Source organism: Blennius ocellaris, assembly GCF_963422515.1.
Source record: "Blennius ocellaris genome assembly, chromosome: 15".
NCBI classification, from domain to species: Eukaryota; Metazoa; Chordata; class Actinopteri; order Blenniiformes; family Blenniidae; genus Blennius; species Blennius ocellaris.
Window position 1 is genome coordinate 11,829,835 of NC_137664.1, and position 15,499 is coordinate 11,845,333.

Genomic DNA, 15,499 nt, shown 5'->3' on the forward strand with positions numbered 1-15,499 from the left:
GAAAAAGACTATTCATTTAGTTTGCTTTGTGTGAACACCACTTGAGCTGTCAACCTATTCACACATGAGCAGCCATGGAAATCTTACTAATGAGGAGCTGCAAAGCTGCACAATTCACACCACAAATCAAATAAGAATGCAAATATGGACAGGAGAATACTTAAACAAACAAACTGAGGATTTCTGCACGTCTCAGAGACGTGCAGAAAGGTTTTTCTCTCCCGCTTTGCACGCTTCACTGAACAGATATGTGCTTCTATGAATTTCTGCACACGGCATTTAAATATAACCATTGATAGAGAAAATACGCCAGTGATGATCAGCGAATTGTAGTTTTCCAAACGATTCACAAGTGGAATAAATACCTAACATTAAACTTGTGAAATCGAGTTGCTGGTGTACAGATGCTAACAATTAAATAAAGTAGAATTGGGGCACATGAAGTGTAGGAGTTGCAAATAATAGCCTAATAGGGGAGAAAGCTAATACAAATAAATCAATACTGTTTTTCTCAGGTACTACTTCACGGTGGATGCAAATGTGATCGACTGGAAAAGAACAGGAACAGTAAAAATTGTAATCAGGTGTTTCAATTTAAGCATCTTTTTCTTTTCTTTTTTAATTTTTACCGGATGGTATTTTGTGACATTGTATCACATAAGGACCCTGCTTACCCGTCAATATACTTGCAGCCCATCTAAACTGCTTCCTCTTATTAGATTTCACCCATAAATAATTGATGACTTTGCACCTCCCCCATCTGCCTCCTCTCTCCTTCTCCATCTCACCCCTCAGTTAGCTGTAGGAAAGGACACTCAAGGTTAAACAATATGATTTTATGTCCATTTTTGTGTGTCAGCGAGCACACACATGTGTGTATGTGTGGGTGAACCATGACACACAACAGGCAACAGTTCAAAAATGAGAGGCATCCATGAGTCCAGGAGGGAAGGAACTAGTGCAGTGAAAGGAAGGGACACAATAACGAGAGCAACATTAGAAAAATAACAACATGACAGAGTAGCTTTAGATTAGAAGACATGAAACATTTATGATCAGGATGCACTATTTGGATCTCAGCAGACATTGCTAGAGACACATTAGAAGCAAAAAAAAAAGCTGATTTCACTCACCAATGCATTCTAGAATAATTCACAAAAAAAGTAAAAATCTCACTGTAAAGCCTTTGCAGAGACTGGTCTGCTGAACAGGTGTTCATGGTTTGAATTTATTCATATTCTGAGACTTCTCAGGCCCAAGATTCACACAACAGATATGCAAGCATGACGCTTTCCTGCTCTCATCATTCAATATGCAGATAGAAAAACATTAATACAGAATTATGCTAATGACCACGGTAAGCTTCTGACACTTTCCATGAATTTCTGAACAGAGAGAATTTCTAAACAGGCCAGTTGTGCCTCTGCCAAGTTGAACTGATGACTACCACACAGGCGACAAAGACAAAAACAAACAGAAACAATTAAAACGTTTTTTCTTTTTTAAAAGCCCAAAATATTTTTAATAATCGGTTGTTGGGTGTTTATTAGGGTAAGCTGTGTACTTTGTACACAGCTGGTCAAACTATGCCACCAATCCAGTGAGGTATTATTGCTGTTAAGCAAAAAACAAACACAAGAAGAAGTCACAGTGCCAAAGCAAAAGCTATGTCAACATGCTGATTCTACAACAACATTAAATAAGCTAGAAAACAAAGCACGCAAATTACACACTGACACAAATAGAAAATAGCGAAAAACTGAACTCAAATGCAAAAGCTTGCAACAGAAATACGTTTTCTGATTTAGAGGACAGAACGACAGACTGGTGAATAGAGAGGCGGATAGATGTATAGATATCGCAGATAGATCAGAATCAATTCAGCCGAATTAGGAAATATCACACTGTGTGCTTTTATTTGGCCGGCATTACACTCAGAGTGATCCCTGCTACCATCTGCTATCATCCTCTGTTATTCCCTCTTTTGTACCTCACTCTTTGTGTTTCTCTCTCACTTTCACATTTTCATCTCTTCTCCTGCCCCCCCATACCTTTTTCTTTTTTAAAACAATATCCCGGTTCATTTATTCAGTCTCTGGTCCTGAGCTCGGTATGACAGTCACATGTTGGCCAGGTCATGGTCTGTGCCAGCTGTGTGGATGCTGAGAGAATAAGAAAAGATTATGATTAAGCTAACACAGGGTGTGCGTGTTTGTGTGAGACAGGAAGAGAGCGAGGGAGGGGAAGGGATGAGAGGAATGTGAAATGTTTTAATTTCATACCCACCATGAGTCTTCCCCTTCTCTCTCATGTATTGTTAAATATTTAGTATCCAAAGTAATTTCATTTGTTCTTAATTATCTATATCTGTAACCTGTGGGGTTCCTTTTTATGTCATGCACAGCCTTGAGGGTGGTAAGTGAGCTATCAGAAGTGGAGAATAAGTCGTGCAATAATAGAGGGGGAAAAAAAGATATTCTTCTTAAATATTCATACACATTTTGTCTCGCCAAGTGCTCTACTTCATGTCAATCTGTGAATTGGGATATGAGGGGAAATTTTCATGTCTTTGTCATTACTTCCACACATCACTGCTTTTCATGAACCCTCCCAGTCTCTAAATTGTATTCATTACCTAATCTTCACCCTCCTCCTGAATATGTGAATGCTGATGAATTGTTTCACTCCTCTCAGAGGTGAACAATGCAGACTTTGAAAGCGTTTCTGCTCTCCTCTTTTTGTTCTTGTGTCACGATTGTTTTCCACTCTAAAAATAGAAATTCATTAAATCAGAAATGTGGTAATTGTATGCAGTCATAGAGAGAATGATAGAGGATGCCACAGTCAGTTTTCCTAAACCTTGAAAAACAAGACATCCCAGTTTGCGCTGCATACTCATGCAACTGGCAAAAGGGATTGTTACCAGCTGGGAAAACCTGATTTCCGACTTCTTCGGCTTTCACGTGACAATAACAAGCAAGCGACATGGCTGTCTCAGGCTGGGCTGCTTTATTATTGCTATCAGAGTAGAAAAAAAGTCAAACAGGCGGGTTATCGCAGGCATCAACCATCAGGGCAATGAAATGAAGATCTGGATGTTCTTTCTTGTGCATCTACATTTATGAATAATTTCTGAACAACTATTACTTTGTTTTATTGCTGTTCATAGACTGTTAATCGGAGCTATTAAGCTGAAATGCTGAGATGCACTTCATAGGGCAAATTAAAAACCTCACACTTTCCTTTGAAACCCACAGAAAATTTCCTGACATCAATTAGTCAGGTATGTTTTGGGCTTTGGGATGAACACACACACACACAAAAACAAAACAAGTCTAAAAATCCATGCACGATGCAGGTAGGCCCCCAACTAGACTCCAACCAAGGGCTGGTTAGGGCAAGAGCCTTAACCACTGTGCTGCCAAATTTAACATCAAATATCCCCCCATTGGGTGGAACAGATGCTGGAACTGCAAGGAATATGCTGCATCCTAATTGATACCACTTTATACTCGCGAGATCAAGATTACTTGAACATTTTCCTTTCTGTCTGTTCTGGTAGCTCGTTTGTTTTGACTGCGAATGGACTTTCTGATGCTTCACTTCAACAGGAAACTTCTCACAAAAGGGAATAAAAGAATGGAACCTTTGTAGTCCATTAAAAAGCTTCGAGCTCCCAGTGTACCCTGCATATTTCCTTCCCTGGACTGCTGTCCATGGTGCTGATCATTGATGTGGGGCCCATTATGCAAATTTTCAGGGTTAATTTTTATACTGTAGAACTTCACTAGTGCAGCTTTTTCGTAACCAAAGGAATGCTGGCTTTATCTTCTGATCACCTGTTCCGGGATAATCGACCATCTAAGAAAGTCGGTGGCATCGACTCAACCTACTCTTGCAAGGGAACTTAGCCACAGAGGATATATTCACTAAAGCTAATTATCTAACAGTATGGTTTTTACTAATTATTAGCTTCTGAATTTGCAGAAAATATACATTTAGCCGAAAAATTGTAGATGACAGAAAACAAATCTTTAAAGAAAATGACAAGGGGGGAATTGACATGTGAGCATGACGTCCTTCTGGGTCAACTCAGGCAAGGCGACAGCTGTTTTTGACATATTTCTTCTGGAAAGACCAATCTGAAGCCAAATCTTAATTTTTAACCAAGGAATGTAAACACTGTCCCTCTCATCATTGAGATTGTAAGCAGTTGGCTGGCACCAGGACATAAATTGATCCAACATAACTATACATAACTAAAGACATTTTGTATTGGTGGTTAGATCAGGATTAGGGTTATTGCTTGGTGAGTGAAACTTTACGAGTGACTCCCTCTGTCTTTTCCAATGGTTGGGCATTTGAAACTAGATCGACCTTATTGTTTTTGTTATTATTATTCTTTTTATTACATAGGGATAGAGGGATGGGGCAGGATTGAGGGGTGGTCTATTGGAAGATTGAAAGAGCTCTATTTTTAACATCTAAAGCATTTCGGTGCTGAATTTTTATGATATGAAAGGTGCTTTATGACTAAAGGTGGGTTTGTTAGTTGGATAGTGACAACATTAGATACCTCCCTTATTGCCCTGATATTGATCTGTTTTACATCCATGCATCCAGGCATGTACGCACGCACACACACACACACACAAGCTATTTGAAATCCATAGTTAGGCCCAAATGCTTTATTTGGACTGTGGGATGAAGCAGTGAAACCCCACACAACAGGGTCTCTTCTGTTTTCCACTTCAAAGGCCCCAACTGGACTTGAAACAGACACTGCTTTACAATGATGTGAGAGTAATAACAACTACAACAATATACGTACCACTTAAGTATTCATGATAAGTCAAAACACTTTTTGAAATTCCAACGAGAGAGGAGATATGGCGTTCGAGCACTTAACCTTGTTTAGTCTTGAAAAGCTCCTACAAGTTCAAATTCTATGTTTCCCATTTGCATAAACTCACAGTACAGGCCTTCAAAGGAGAATAGATTGTGTTGTGATGTATAATTAAAGCACAATGTGTCACTGTGCAAAACAGTTACATAATAAAACATTAAAACCAAGCAGGGAGACGCACTATATTGCAATACCAGTGTTTTGCTGCCCTCTAGTGGATTAAACTTTATGGTCGAGTTCCTCAATGTACCTTAAGTCGTTTGCTTCCGTGAAAAGAAAATGCCAGCAATATATTTCTTATCTGCAGCTGCTCCTGCTTCTGAAAAGACGAGTTTCAAGATCAGATGTGAAATTGAGATATGTCTGATTAATTACCTACAAATACAGACTCTGTTGGACAGCCATGAAAGGAAAAAGAAAATCCCATAAATGTTCCACAGAAATCAAAAGAGAGAAGGCAGCAATTTGAACATTATCATATTTATTCTAAAATACCGATCAAAGCAAAGTTTTTACTGATTATCTAAAGATGTTGTTTTCCTCCTACTTGTTAAATAATTAAAAACATGATCAGATCATATATTCCAATTATTTAGATTTTATATTTTTATCATCCTATTTATGTTGTGTGAAGGCGCTATAAACACATGACCGGAATTGTCCCTTCTGAGTGAATAATGTCACCTAATTTCAACAGATTTATGGAAATCACAAGAAACAACAAATCTAAGTATTGTTTTTTTATTGATGAGCTGATGTGATGTGATGTTACTGCTGAGATGTTGCATTTCCTTGTTGCCCACCCTTCAAACATCCAGACTTATGTTGTGTGTCTGGTGATGAGATAATGGTTTGGGGGTGCTTCAGTTTGCCTTCAGCAGCTCCTCCTCTGTGAAGAGTAAACACATTAAATGTTTTTATTGCATGTGATCAAGCAATTGAGTTAAATATGATAGACCAGTTACAAGTTATCAGGTAAGTTAGTGTCAGTACATGATAATGTATTTATTGTGACTCTTTGAAGGCTGATTGTACTTAAGTTAGTATTCAGCTAATGCTGCGGCTGTGTTCACCCCCTTACCGTCTTTCATCACCCCGCAGTACTCCTCACACTCTGCTTTGCTGTAGAACTTGTTGCCATTGGCCTGACAGAAGCCTTGTTTGTAGGGAACACACAGACCGACGCTGGAGTCAAAGGCCCAGATGGCTGGCTGCCCTGTGCAGGGCTGTGCTGCCATAGGCAGACGGCACACAGCTGGGGAGATGAAACGCAAACCCACACCTCAGCATTACGAATCACAGGAAGAAGAAAAGCAATTATGCCTACGTCGTGCGCAATGTATATTGCCATTGTTAAATTAATAAGACAGTTACCATAAATGAATTCAAAGCCTTTTGATGAACCCTAGTGGAAGACATGTCTGTTGTTGTCTGCATGCCAATTATGTCCACTGCTGCCTTGTAGTGACAACGTAAACCATAATGAGACGTAACATCCTAAATATAGAGCGTATTCCTCCAACTAACTGATGTAACTTCAGCGAATGAATCAGCCGTCATGCCTTTACATTTCCAGAGCACACAATAGTAAACTTTGTAGTTTAAAGGTCAGTATTTGTTGTGTTTATTTTTTAATTTGTATATACATTTTAGTTTCATTTCATGGCTGCCTGTGCTATTTAACAGTAATGCTCCTCTTCATTGCGAGGTGTCTATGATTCTTGGCTCCTCCTATGTGCTGCTTGACCCCAGAGTGCCGTCAGCTGTGCCTCATTAACTCCCAGTGTGTACACATGTCCTCAGCCCTGTCAGTTGGTCCCCCCTGTCTGTTTAAATTACTGACCATGTCTTGGATAGTCCGAATTGTAGTTCTGCAAACTGTACTTCCATTGGTTAAAAAATTAACCCTGCGATTCAACTCGTTCCATCTCTGAGTTTCATGTGTCTCTTAACTCTGCCAGATGTTGTGACCACTGCACAACATCTCGTTTGCTGATGCTTCGTATTGAGCTCCTCACCCTCAGTGCGACATCTTTGCAGACATTCCCTCTCAGTTTCGAAGTTGTTCTGATTTCCCAAACACCCTCCGTACTTGAAGAGTTCGCAGCTCATCGAGGTCGAGTTGTAGTGGTAATGGTTCAGCAGCCCAAAACAGGGTCCTGTGTCTGGTGCCGCTTTACATGCCACTGTCGGGGAGAAAAAGAGTGAGGGCTTAGATTAGTTGAAATTATGTTTTAATCAATACATCGGTATGTACATCTATTTCATCCATGCCATGATTGGGGTGATTTCTTACCTGATCCATTAAACAGAGGAAATTCTAAACCGGAACCCTCCTCATCCGGAGGGGCCAAAGAAGGCACCACCAGAGCTCTTCTCACCCGCTAGAACCGACACACACTGTCAAATCTTTCTTCCAGAACATTTAAATTGTTGCTTTTTTAATAGTCAAAGTCTCTTCTAATGATTTACTGAAACGCTGGTTATTTCTTTCTGAGCAGCTCAATACATGAAGTTGCATTTTCAAGATTTATAATTCATTTAAAATATGATGTATTTCAGCAGTATTTACTTATATAATAAAAGAATACAAGCAAACAGGTTGCTTTCTCAATCTATGGCTGTGTAGTACAATTATGATAATACTATTGATCTTTCCTCAGTCTTCGGATGAAAACCTATTAGTATTTCTTGATATTTTGGGGTTTTATGTTATTTGCGAAAAAAATTTGCAATTGTCAAAGCAACTGCATCTAAATTGAGGGACAAGCTTAACGGATGATAGTCAAGATGATAATAAGACAGGAGAAGATAAGAAGACAGTACATACATTACTAAGATAAGATTTTTTTAAATGTAAAAGGAAGAATCAAAAATGAAGAAATCAATCATTCGACAAAATGTTCAAGTGATAAAAGCAATAAAATCTAACAAAAATAAAGATATCAAAAATATATAATGAAGTGAGGAATAAAATGATAAAATGGCTAATGGAGGAAACATACAAAGATAAACAAAACAAAATTAATAAGATAAGTGTTATATTTTCTAATAGCTCAACCCCCCCCCTCCCCCCCCCCCCCCCCCCCCCCCAATCATAAAGCACATTTAACTGGTTGAAAATATATAATGACCAAGATGGTTCAGGTTTAATGATAAAACACTGTAGAAGATGGATGGATGTATATTCCTAGTACCTGAGGCTGAGTTGCTGGCTGTGCCACCTGCTCACCGGGAACACAATCACCTGTGCGGAGGTCAAAACAAACACATCAGTCATTTATCCACACCTCTGGACAGCCTGTGTATGTTTACCGTTTTAAAGTATATTGTTGTCTTATTTGTGTTTTCTGTCTTTTTGCAAAAATAGTGAAAAAGATGCAAAGATTTCGACCAATCCCTGAGCAGTATTACGATCAATTTCTATTAGGCTAACAACTGCTGCATGTTTAAAGGACTGTTGTGTACTTAAAATACCTTTGTTCTGTTTGATGACAATTGAGGCCTCGCTCATTCCCTGCTGCTTGACCAATGTTTTAAAATCATCCAGAATGGTGTCTCTCACAGATTTAGTTCGACCTGAAACAGACCAGAGAGATTAAGCAGATACAAGGTGGAACTTTAAAGACAGAGGAAAGCTTGTGTTGACTTACTGTACAGCACAACTGAGGAGCTCTTTTGGCCCGATGATTTCTGTTTGTTGAGTATCACTATGGCGTACTCATTGTAGTTGGTGTGAACCACGTAGGCATCCACATCTGCCTGCCACTCTGCAGGAGGGTCAGTACAGAAACAATCAGAACTTGTGATATCCAATTAGCTAAGCATCTGTATTGCTGAAATGTTAATGGAATGAACAGACGAATAAGACTCACTTGCGTTATGGTAAAAGATCCGTCCTGGTATGGTAGTCAGGTCATAGTCTCCAGATATCTCCATACATGTTCCATTTCTGCATGGACACACATTAACTGTATGAAAACAGATTCACATGCCCCTATGCCCAAGCTACAACTCTATTCTGAAATTGTGGGACTTTGTTTGGTTTTTCTCTGGATCTGATTTCTTTCCACATTTCACATTGGTGTATTGATGTGCGAGTCTGTGTGACTGTTTCCTAATGTTTTACTCAGTGATAGACTGGCACCTTGTTGCGCCAACCCCGCTGCAATTTGGACAAGTTGGACAATGGATTGACAATACTGTAATCGTAATGAAATGATGAAGTTACAGTTTAAAAATACATTTACTTTTGAAATTAGTGTTGAGTAGTGTTAAGGTGGTGCGTATTGAATACATTAAATGGCCAAAATTGTAAAAACATCTCTTAATATGATGCTCAACAATAAAAAATATAGTTACATTTAAATGTGATCATTTAAAGATAAATCAAAGAATATTAACTTAGCAAATCCCGCATTTATGGTAGTGCAGACTGGATCATTAGATAGTACAAGTGTATGTAATGAATTCTAAATGTGCCGTTTCTTCTATACGTCAAGGTGCAGAGTGTGTTGGGTCAAGAAAACTCAAGGATGAATACACATCTTTTGTCAAATGCGTGTTTTTAAAGTATATTTTCATTCACTTTTAAACTACTAGTTCAATCTATTGTTGTTAAACACTAAACATTAAAAAAACGCAACCATATGAATTAAAATTAGACTCTTGCAGCATGATAAATACACAGTGCCAAAGATACAGCAGCAGCACCTTTGAAAATACCACTACAGTGAAGGCTCTGGGAATAAATGTACTCTGATTTGCTTCATTATATCTCAAAATGTCAGAAGTTATACGATAAGGACACTTACTGACAAACTCTATGATTTGACCATTTTTGAGCACTTTCACACAAACCTGAGCACAGTGTTAGTCATCTTGATTTTGCCCTCATCTGTACTTTTCTGCAGCACCTTCTTGCCGATGGCCGCCTGCCGGCGCATGTGGGGACAGGAGGTAGCCACAGCAATATCATGCCACGTTCCCATAAACTGCATAGAAAATATACCAGTTGTGAGACTGCACAGACAGAAATGTTATACACTCAATAACGTTTTTTTTACTCAAGTGGCTCGTTAGAATATATAATGTGTATTTAATTGAGTTGAATTTAACTGAAGCAGATTTAAATCAACAAATTAGCATTCATTTGAAAGATATCGTTCAAACATGCTGCGCAAGGGTTATATGTATAGGAAGTTCCAAATGAAGTTTCAGGCCAAACATGGGTTAATACAGTGCTTCTCAAATGGTGGGGCGCGCCCCCCTGGGGGGGCGTGGTGGGGTGTCAGGGGGGGCGCGAGGCGGGCGCGACTTTCAGTGTCTTTATTCATGCTTGAACAATAAGAAAAGGGCCTCCAGCCACTAGGTGGCAGCAGTGCTCAAACTAATCAACAGGCTGCCTGTTCAACCCAGTAGAGAAGAAGAAGTACTACACATGAACACGGTGCACAGAGCTGGCGGAGGAGGAGGAGGAGAGGTGGAGAAGTTTCTGACAGGAGTGAAAAGAAAAAAGGATGAGGCGTCAGAGGAAAAGAAAACATGTGACAGTAACCGGTATAAACCTAGTAAGAGCAGGAGATATGACGATGCCTACATAGCCCTTGGGTTTACCGTGAACACGGTCGGAAACGAGGAAACACCCGTTTGTGTTTTATGCCTAAAAACTCTGGCAGCGGACAACATGAAACCAAATAAATGAAGACGGCACCTGGAGACCATGCACCATACACCTGGAGACCATACACCCGTTATGTCAGTAAGCCACTGGAGTTTTTTCATGGTAAACTCCATGAGTATCGCCAACAAGCCGGTCATTTTGTCAGCGCGGCATCAGTAAACAAAAAAGCACTGTTAGCCTCTTACAAAGTTGCCCACCACATCGCAAGGTGCAAAAAACCTCACACCATAGCAGATTTATTTTGATAATCAGGCGATTGTATGCAGAATGCTGGTGCCAGCAACTGATACAGTGGTTTATACAGATAAATAAATAAATATTATCAAGTTCTGAATGGTAGTACAATTCGGGGGGGGGGGGGGCCTGAAAAAAAATTCTGTCCTCTAGGGGGGGCGTGACAGAAAATAATTGAGAACCACTGGGTTAATAACAGTGTGTCATCTACATATAGGTGTATTCTCCTGGAAAGTCATACAAAGGAACACTTTCAATGGCTTTGCAGATACATAACTGCACCAACAAAAACAATGAGAAGACAACAAATAGTGTGGAACAATCCATAGCTGAGGCTTTGAAAATGATGAGTCATCTCTTTGTTCAAAGAAATTGGAAAATATTGTAAAGACTATTTTAATACCGATGGTTTTTGTTTGCCGTTTGGTGTTATGGTTTTGATTTTATTGCTTATGCTATTGTGGACACATTTACTTAAGTTGTTTTCCAACGCCATGTCTTTGAAACAGATGCACGTATAAAGTTATGATGATTGCAGAATTCATAATAAAGTTAAATGTTTCAAAGTGCTCATTGCAACCCATTTTGAACATGTGAGGAAACTTGCATTGAACATTTTTTGTTTGAAGTTCAATACATCAGACTGATTTATACACAGGAGAAGAGTTTTAGTCAAGAACCCACTGTTATTACAAGTATTACAAGAAATGATTTGTAAAGGTAATTTGTCAGCAAATTTTCAGGATTAAATAATAAAACCATGTAAACAGAGGTTATGTATTTAACTTATGTGTACTTAACCAACAGGTAACTGACTTTTACAATGTACCTTAAAGTGACTTTTTCCAGTCTTAAAATGTTTCATGTCGACGTTACAATAAAGTGACTGGAAATGACTCACCCGGTTCAAATCAAAGTTCTCCTGTGTCGGGTAAAGAGGGTCTGGAAGTACTGGGAGCCCCTGGGAGGTCCAGGTCCATCCCAGAACCAGCAGGGGAACCAGAATCGCTGCTTTCTGCATCCTGTCAGCCCGTCTTTCCACTTGTCTCTGCCAAACACCGATTTACCTCTGCTCTCTCCACTCTTGAAACGGGGACAGGGCGTTGAACCCTCCATGTACTCACTCCCACACTCCAGTAAAAAAAACAAACAAGCAAAGGAACAAAGTTCTGCCTCTCTGCACTTCTCTGTGTATCTCGACCGGCTCAGGCAGCTGGCCACTTAAACGTTGGACTTCAGAGCAGCAGAATATCAACAAATCAATAGACGTTTTGATCATATAATGACTCACCAACAAATGACATTTTCACTTGATTTGAGCTTCACAAACAGTCATTTAACAAACTTTGACTGTATCCAAAGAAAGTCGGATAAAATTGAGTTTTATTGCTTGACAAAAAAAGTTGTTCACACTTTTGTGATGATGCCATTTTCTGCTGAGTGTGACAATTGTCCTCTTCACTTTTTCCACTTTATATTTCACCCTGTAAGAGTAAAAAGTGCAAGTATGAATACAAAATCCTAAAAGAAAACCCAACAGAAATCGACCATGTATTTTATTTGTTCAGTATTCATTCAGAAAACATTTGTGATAAGCGGAGCAAAGATTTTAAATGATATTTGCAGTTCATAAGATTTTTATAATAGGCTCAAATGACAGAAAACTGGTGCCACCATGTACAGTATATATCTACATCTATGCAATATATATACAATATACATACTGAATTCCAGTAAAGGAGGAGATATAAATAAAAAAATGTGGAGAATAATACAATTATAAATATGCAACCATTCATGAATTTTTGTAAACAATAACTTACAACCATCAACAGGATGTAACAACAAAAGTAGCCGAACACTAATTCCTGTTCGGCATCATTGAATTAAAGAATGAGTGAGTCTTCTCACCTGTTCAGGTAGCACTGTGCTCTGCTTCAATCACAGGTGAATCCATATTTCATTTTCACTTTTTTTCAGGGAAAAACCTGAACGATAAGAACACATGCTTTAGATGACAGATCGCTCTGAATATAGCTACCGATCTGTGTTCTCAGCTCTTGTGGAGCGTTTACCTCAGTCACCTGCTCACCAGCAACACACTCACCTGGGATCAAACAGAGAGGGTGGATGACAGCTTTCTCTCGCCAAGCATGTGTGATCACATTTGTGTGAAACAATAATTGCATTTTTTTAAGTGTCTCTTTACCTTCATAATGATTTACAATGAGTGCGTCTTCACTCATTCCATGTCGTCTAACCAGTGTTTTGAAGTCCTCAAAAACAGTAGGATTCACATCCACAGATCGACCTAACAAAGAAAAACTGATTTGTTAAATACTGGGAAAAAGTCAATGAAAAGTCCAGAGTGCCTGAATGTTTTGGCAGTTTTTATTTCCCAAGAGCTTCATCACTCACTGCTACCAACGCGCCCACCAGTGTTGCACATGATACCTCTTCCTCTTTTATTTGACAAGCTGGTACAAGGTAGAGATAAGAAGAACTGTAGATATGAATAATGCTCTTTAGTTTACATTGTGCAACAAGACTTATTTACATCAGTTTTGAAGGTGTCCACATGAATTGTGCTCTTTGGCACTTTTAACTACATTCACTATGTCGGTAGCAAACTTGTGTGCATTTAGTGAAAAGAAAAAACACACAAAAGTAGAATCTTGCAGAAATGTAGACTGGACTCAGAGATGAAGCTGTGAGCTGAAGGATTCCTATTTGGATCAATGTAGCCAAGTGAGAGACGCTGAGACACGTCAGTGATGCAGAACAGGATTAGTAGTTCATCAAACTCATGAGACAAACTGCTTTCTATAACAGTAACATTATAATATCAACTTATTGCTCAACAGTAGTACTGGTTAATTCATTGCCTACCCTGGGACCAGAGAAAGTGGTATAATTATTATTCTGGGCAAGTTGGAGCAAAATACGTAGCAATTCTGAACTCATAGCTTATATTATTGGATTTTGATGATTATTTTTAGGTTATTTTTGAATGTATTGAACAAAAACTTATTGTTTACCTTCAAACTCGGGCATAGTAAAGGTAAAATAGATTATTATAATTGACATCTGGTTACTCACTGTAAAGTTTGATTGTGATGGTTTTTATCCCTGAAGGTTTCTCTGTGCTCAGTAGAAGCATCATTGCGTGTTCATTATAGTTGGTATGAACCACAATGGAGTCTACGTCTGCTCCAAACCCTGCAATGAGGATTATTAATTTAGTGTTATCTTTATAATATGAAACATGTCAGAAGTTGAAATGTTGGACTTGAATGCAGAAAAAGAAACGCATACTTGCAACATGGTGGAAGAAACGTCCTGGAGTGTCGGTCAGGCTGTGAATTGCGGATGTTTCCGTACAGGAACTGTTCCTAGAGGCAGGCAGACACAGCAAAGGTCAGACTGAGCGCAACGCGCTGTAAAGTGGACGTCCTGCGGAGTGTTAGTGATCCACACCTGATAGTGGAGGCTGCCATTGTGAAGTTGCTCTCAGAGGTCTTATGAGTCAGCTGCAGTGCCACAGTGACAGGGTTCCCCCTCTTTCGCTGCTCGTAGTGAGGGCAGGTCGAAGCCACTGCCACCTCGTACCACTTCCCCATAAACTGAAGGAAACACGCAAACACCTATCTAATGGACCAGTACAACTAAACGTCTGCAAGTCGATTGAAAATTGACAAACTGAGAGAATGGAAAACAACATACCTTTTATTAAATTTTCAAAGAAATGTTAGAATTAGTGACTATTTCCACAACAAAAGACTCTCGGGGAGGACGAATATGATCATTTGGCTTGGTTTAATGTGTGTGTGCCCTAACCTTTTGTTCTATGTGGGTTTTTTTTGTCTTTTTAAGTTTGAAAAAGCTTGCCTCCAAATTTGATCATTTTGGTGTTACCCCTCACTCTTAAAGGAAGCTGAAGCACAGAAAGAAAAACAACAGAGGTACAAAATAGTGACAATAGCTCTCATGTCTCAAATTCAGTTAAACGATCCTTTAAAACTGAAGAAATAATAAAAATAAGCTTTAGCAGAAGATGTTACTATCAATTGATTTTATTGAGGTTATTTAAATCATTCTATATTTACTGAGCTGGCTCTGCAAAACTCAACATGGCTTTGAACTGGTTGAAAAAGCAAGAACTATAGAAACAGACATTAAGAAGACTATGAGGGAGAAGGCTAGAAATAGAGCAGGAACCTGTATAAGTAAAACCTTTACATTTGCATCAGTTATACTCACCTGGTCCAAAGCAAAGTTTTCCTGTGTAAAGTTGACATTTTCTGGAAACACACTGGTGACCTGGGGTCTCCATGGTGACCAGAGGAACAGCACAGACACAAGATACAGTAGACACCCCACTCTCTGCATCCTGTGAGCCTCCTCTGCCCACCCAAGAGAGAAAACTGCTCCCTGAGACCCTTTCTTGGTCAAACCAACACTCTCCTTGTGTGACTTTTGCGAAATCCTGCCACTTTACAAGGAAATACAAGGCTGAAGGAGCAAAGTTCTGTCTCTTTATCTGCCCTCACATGCCTCTACAAACCAGTGTGCGTTTGTTTGTTTGATGAATCACTGGACTTCAGAATTTGAAGCCAAAAAGCAAATCAATACATGTTTGCAATTACAAGCTGATGATCATTGGGGGAAAGGCTGCA

General features: G+C 39.2%; 2 protein-coding genes across 4 annotated transcripts; both read right to left on the reverse strand.

Moving 5' to 3' along the window:
* Window positions 1–5,658: 5,658 nt before the first annotated feature.
* On the reverse strand, window positions 5,659–11,924 carry LOC308139973 (protein AMBP-like). The gene is made up of 10 exons (XM_080509598.1): window positions 11,725–11,924; window positions 9,767–9,900; window positions 8,782–8,858; window positions 8,560–8,676; window positions 8,384–8,485; window positions 8,104–8,153; window positions 7,203–7,290; window positions 6,925–7,092; window positions 5,988–6,161; window positions 5,659–5,795 (listed from the first exon to the last, which is right to left on the reverse strand). The coding sequence occupies exons 1-10, from the start codon at window positions 11,842–11,844 to the stop codon at window positions 5,770–5,772; spliced, it is 1,056 nt and encodes a 351-aa protein (XP_080365724.1). The 5' UTR covers window positions 11,845–11,924; the 3' UTR covers window positions 5,659–5,769.
* Window positions 11,923–15,358, reverse strand: LOC308139975 (protein AMBP-like). 3 transcript variants are annotated; one of them, XM_080509603.1, is made up of 7 exons: window positions 14,301–15,348; window positions 14,139–14,215; window positions 13,923–14,042; window positions 13,033–13,134; window positions 12,899–12,930; window positions 12,735–12,811; window positions 11,923–12,307 (listed from the first exon to the last, which is right to left on the reverse strand). In XM_080509603.1, exons 1-6 carry the CDS (start codon window positions 14,441–14,443, stop codon window positions 12,800–12,802), a joined length of 486 nt encoding a protein of 161 aa, XP_080365729.1. In that variant the 5' UTR covers window positions 14,444–15,348; the 3' UTR covers window positions 11,923–12,307; window positions 12,735–12,799. The 3 variants fall into 3 exon arrangements, with proteins under 3 accessions (XP_080365729.1, XP_080365728.1, XP_080365727.1); XM_080509602.1 differs by lacking the exon at window positions 12,899–12,930 and having other exon boundaries at window positions 14,301–15,351; XM_080509601.1 differs by having other exon boundaries at window positions 12,266–12,307; window positions 12,735–12,930; window positions 14,301–15,358.
* Window positions 15,359–15,499: the final 141 nt, after the last annotated feature.

Bases quoted from the DNA above. Each gene is read 5' to 3' on its own strand.
- LOC308139973 (XM_080509598.1), bottom strand. From the start codon at position 11,844: ATGCAGAAAGCAGCGATTCTGGTTCCCCTGCTGGTTCTGGGATGGACC. The intron at 8,859-9,766 runs GTTTGTGTGAAA...GTGTCCATGCAG, and splicing joins ATGACTAACACTGTGCTCAG to AAATGGAACATGTATGGAGA. The intron at 7,093-7,202 runs GTAAGAAATCAC...TCTCCCCGACAG, and splicing joins TCCTCTGTTTAATGGATCAG to TGGCATGTAAAGCGGCACCA.
- LOC308139975 (XM_080509601.1), bottom strand. From the start codon at position 14,443: ATGGGGAAGTGGTACGAGGTGGCAGTGGCTTCGACCTGCCCTCACTAC. The intron at 14,216-14,300 runs GTGTGGATCACT...GCCTGCCTCTAG, and splicing joins ATGGCAGCCTCCACTATCAG to GAACAGTTCCTGTACGGAAA. The intron at 12,931-13,032 runs GTAAAGAGACAC...GTTTGATCCCAG, and splicing joins CATTGTAAATCATTATGAAG to GTGAGTGTGTTGCTGGTGAG.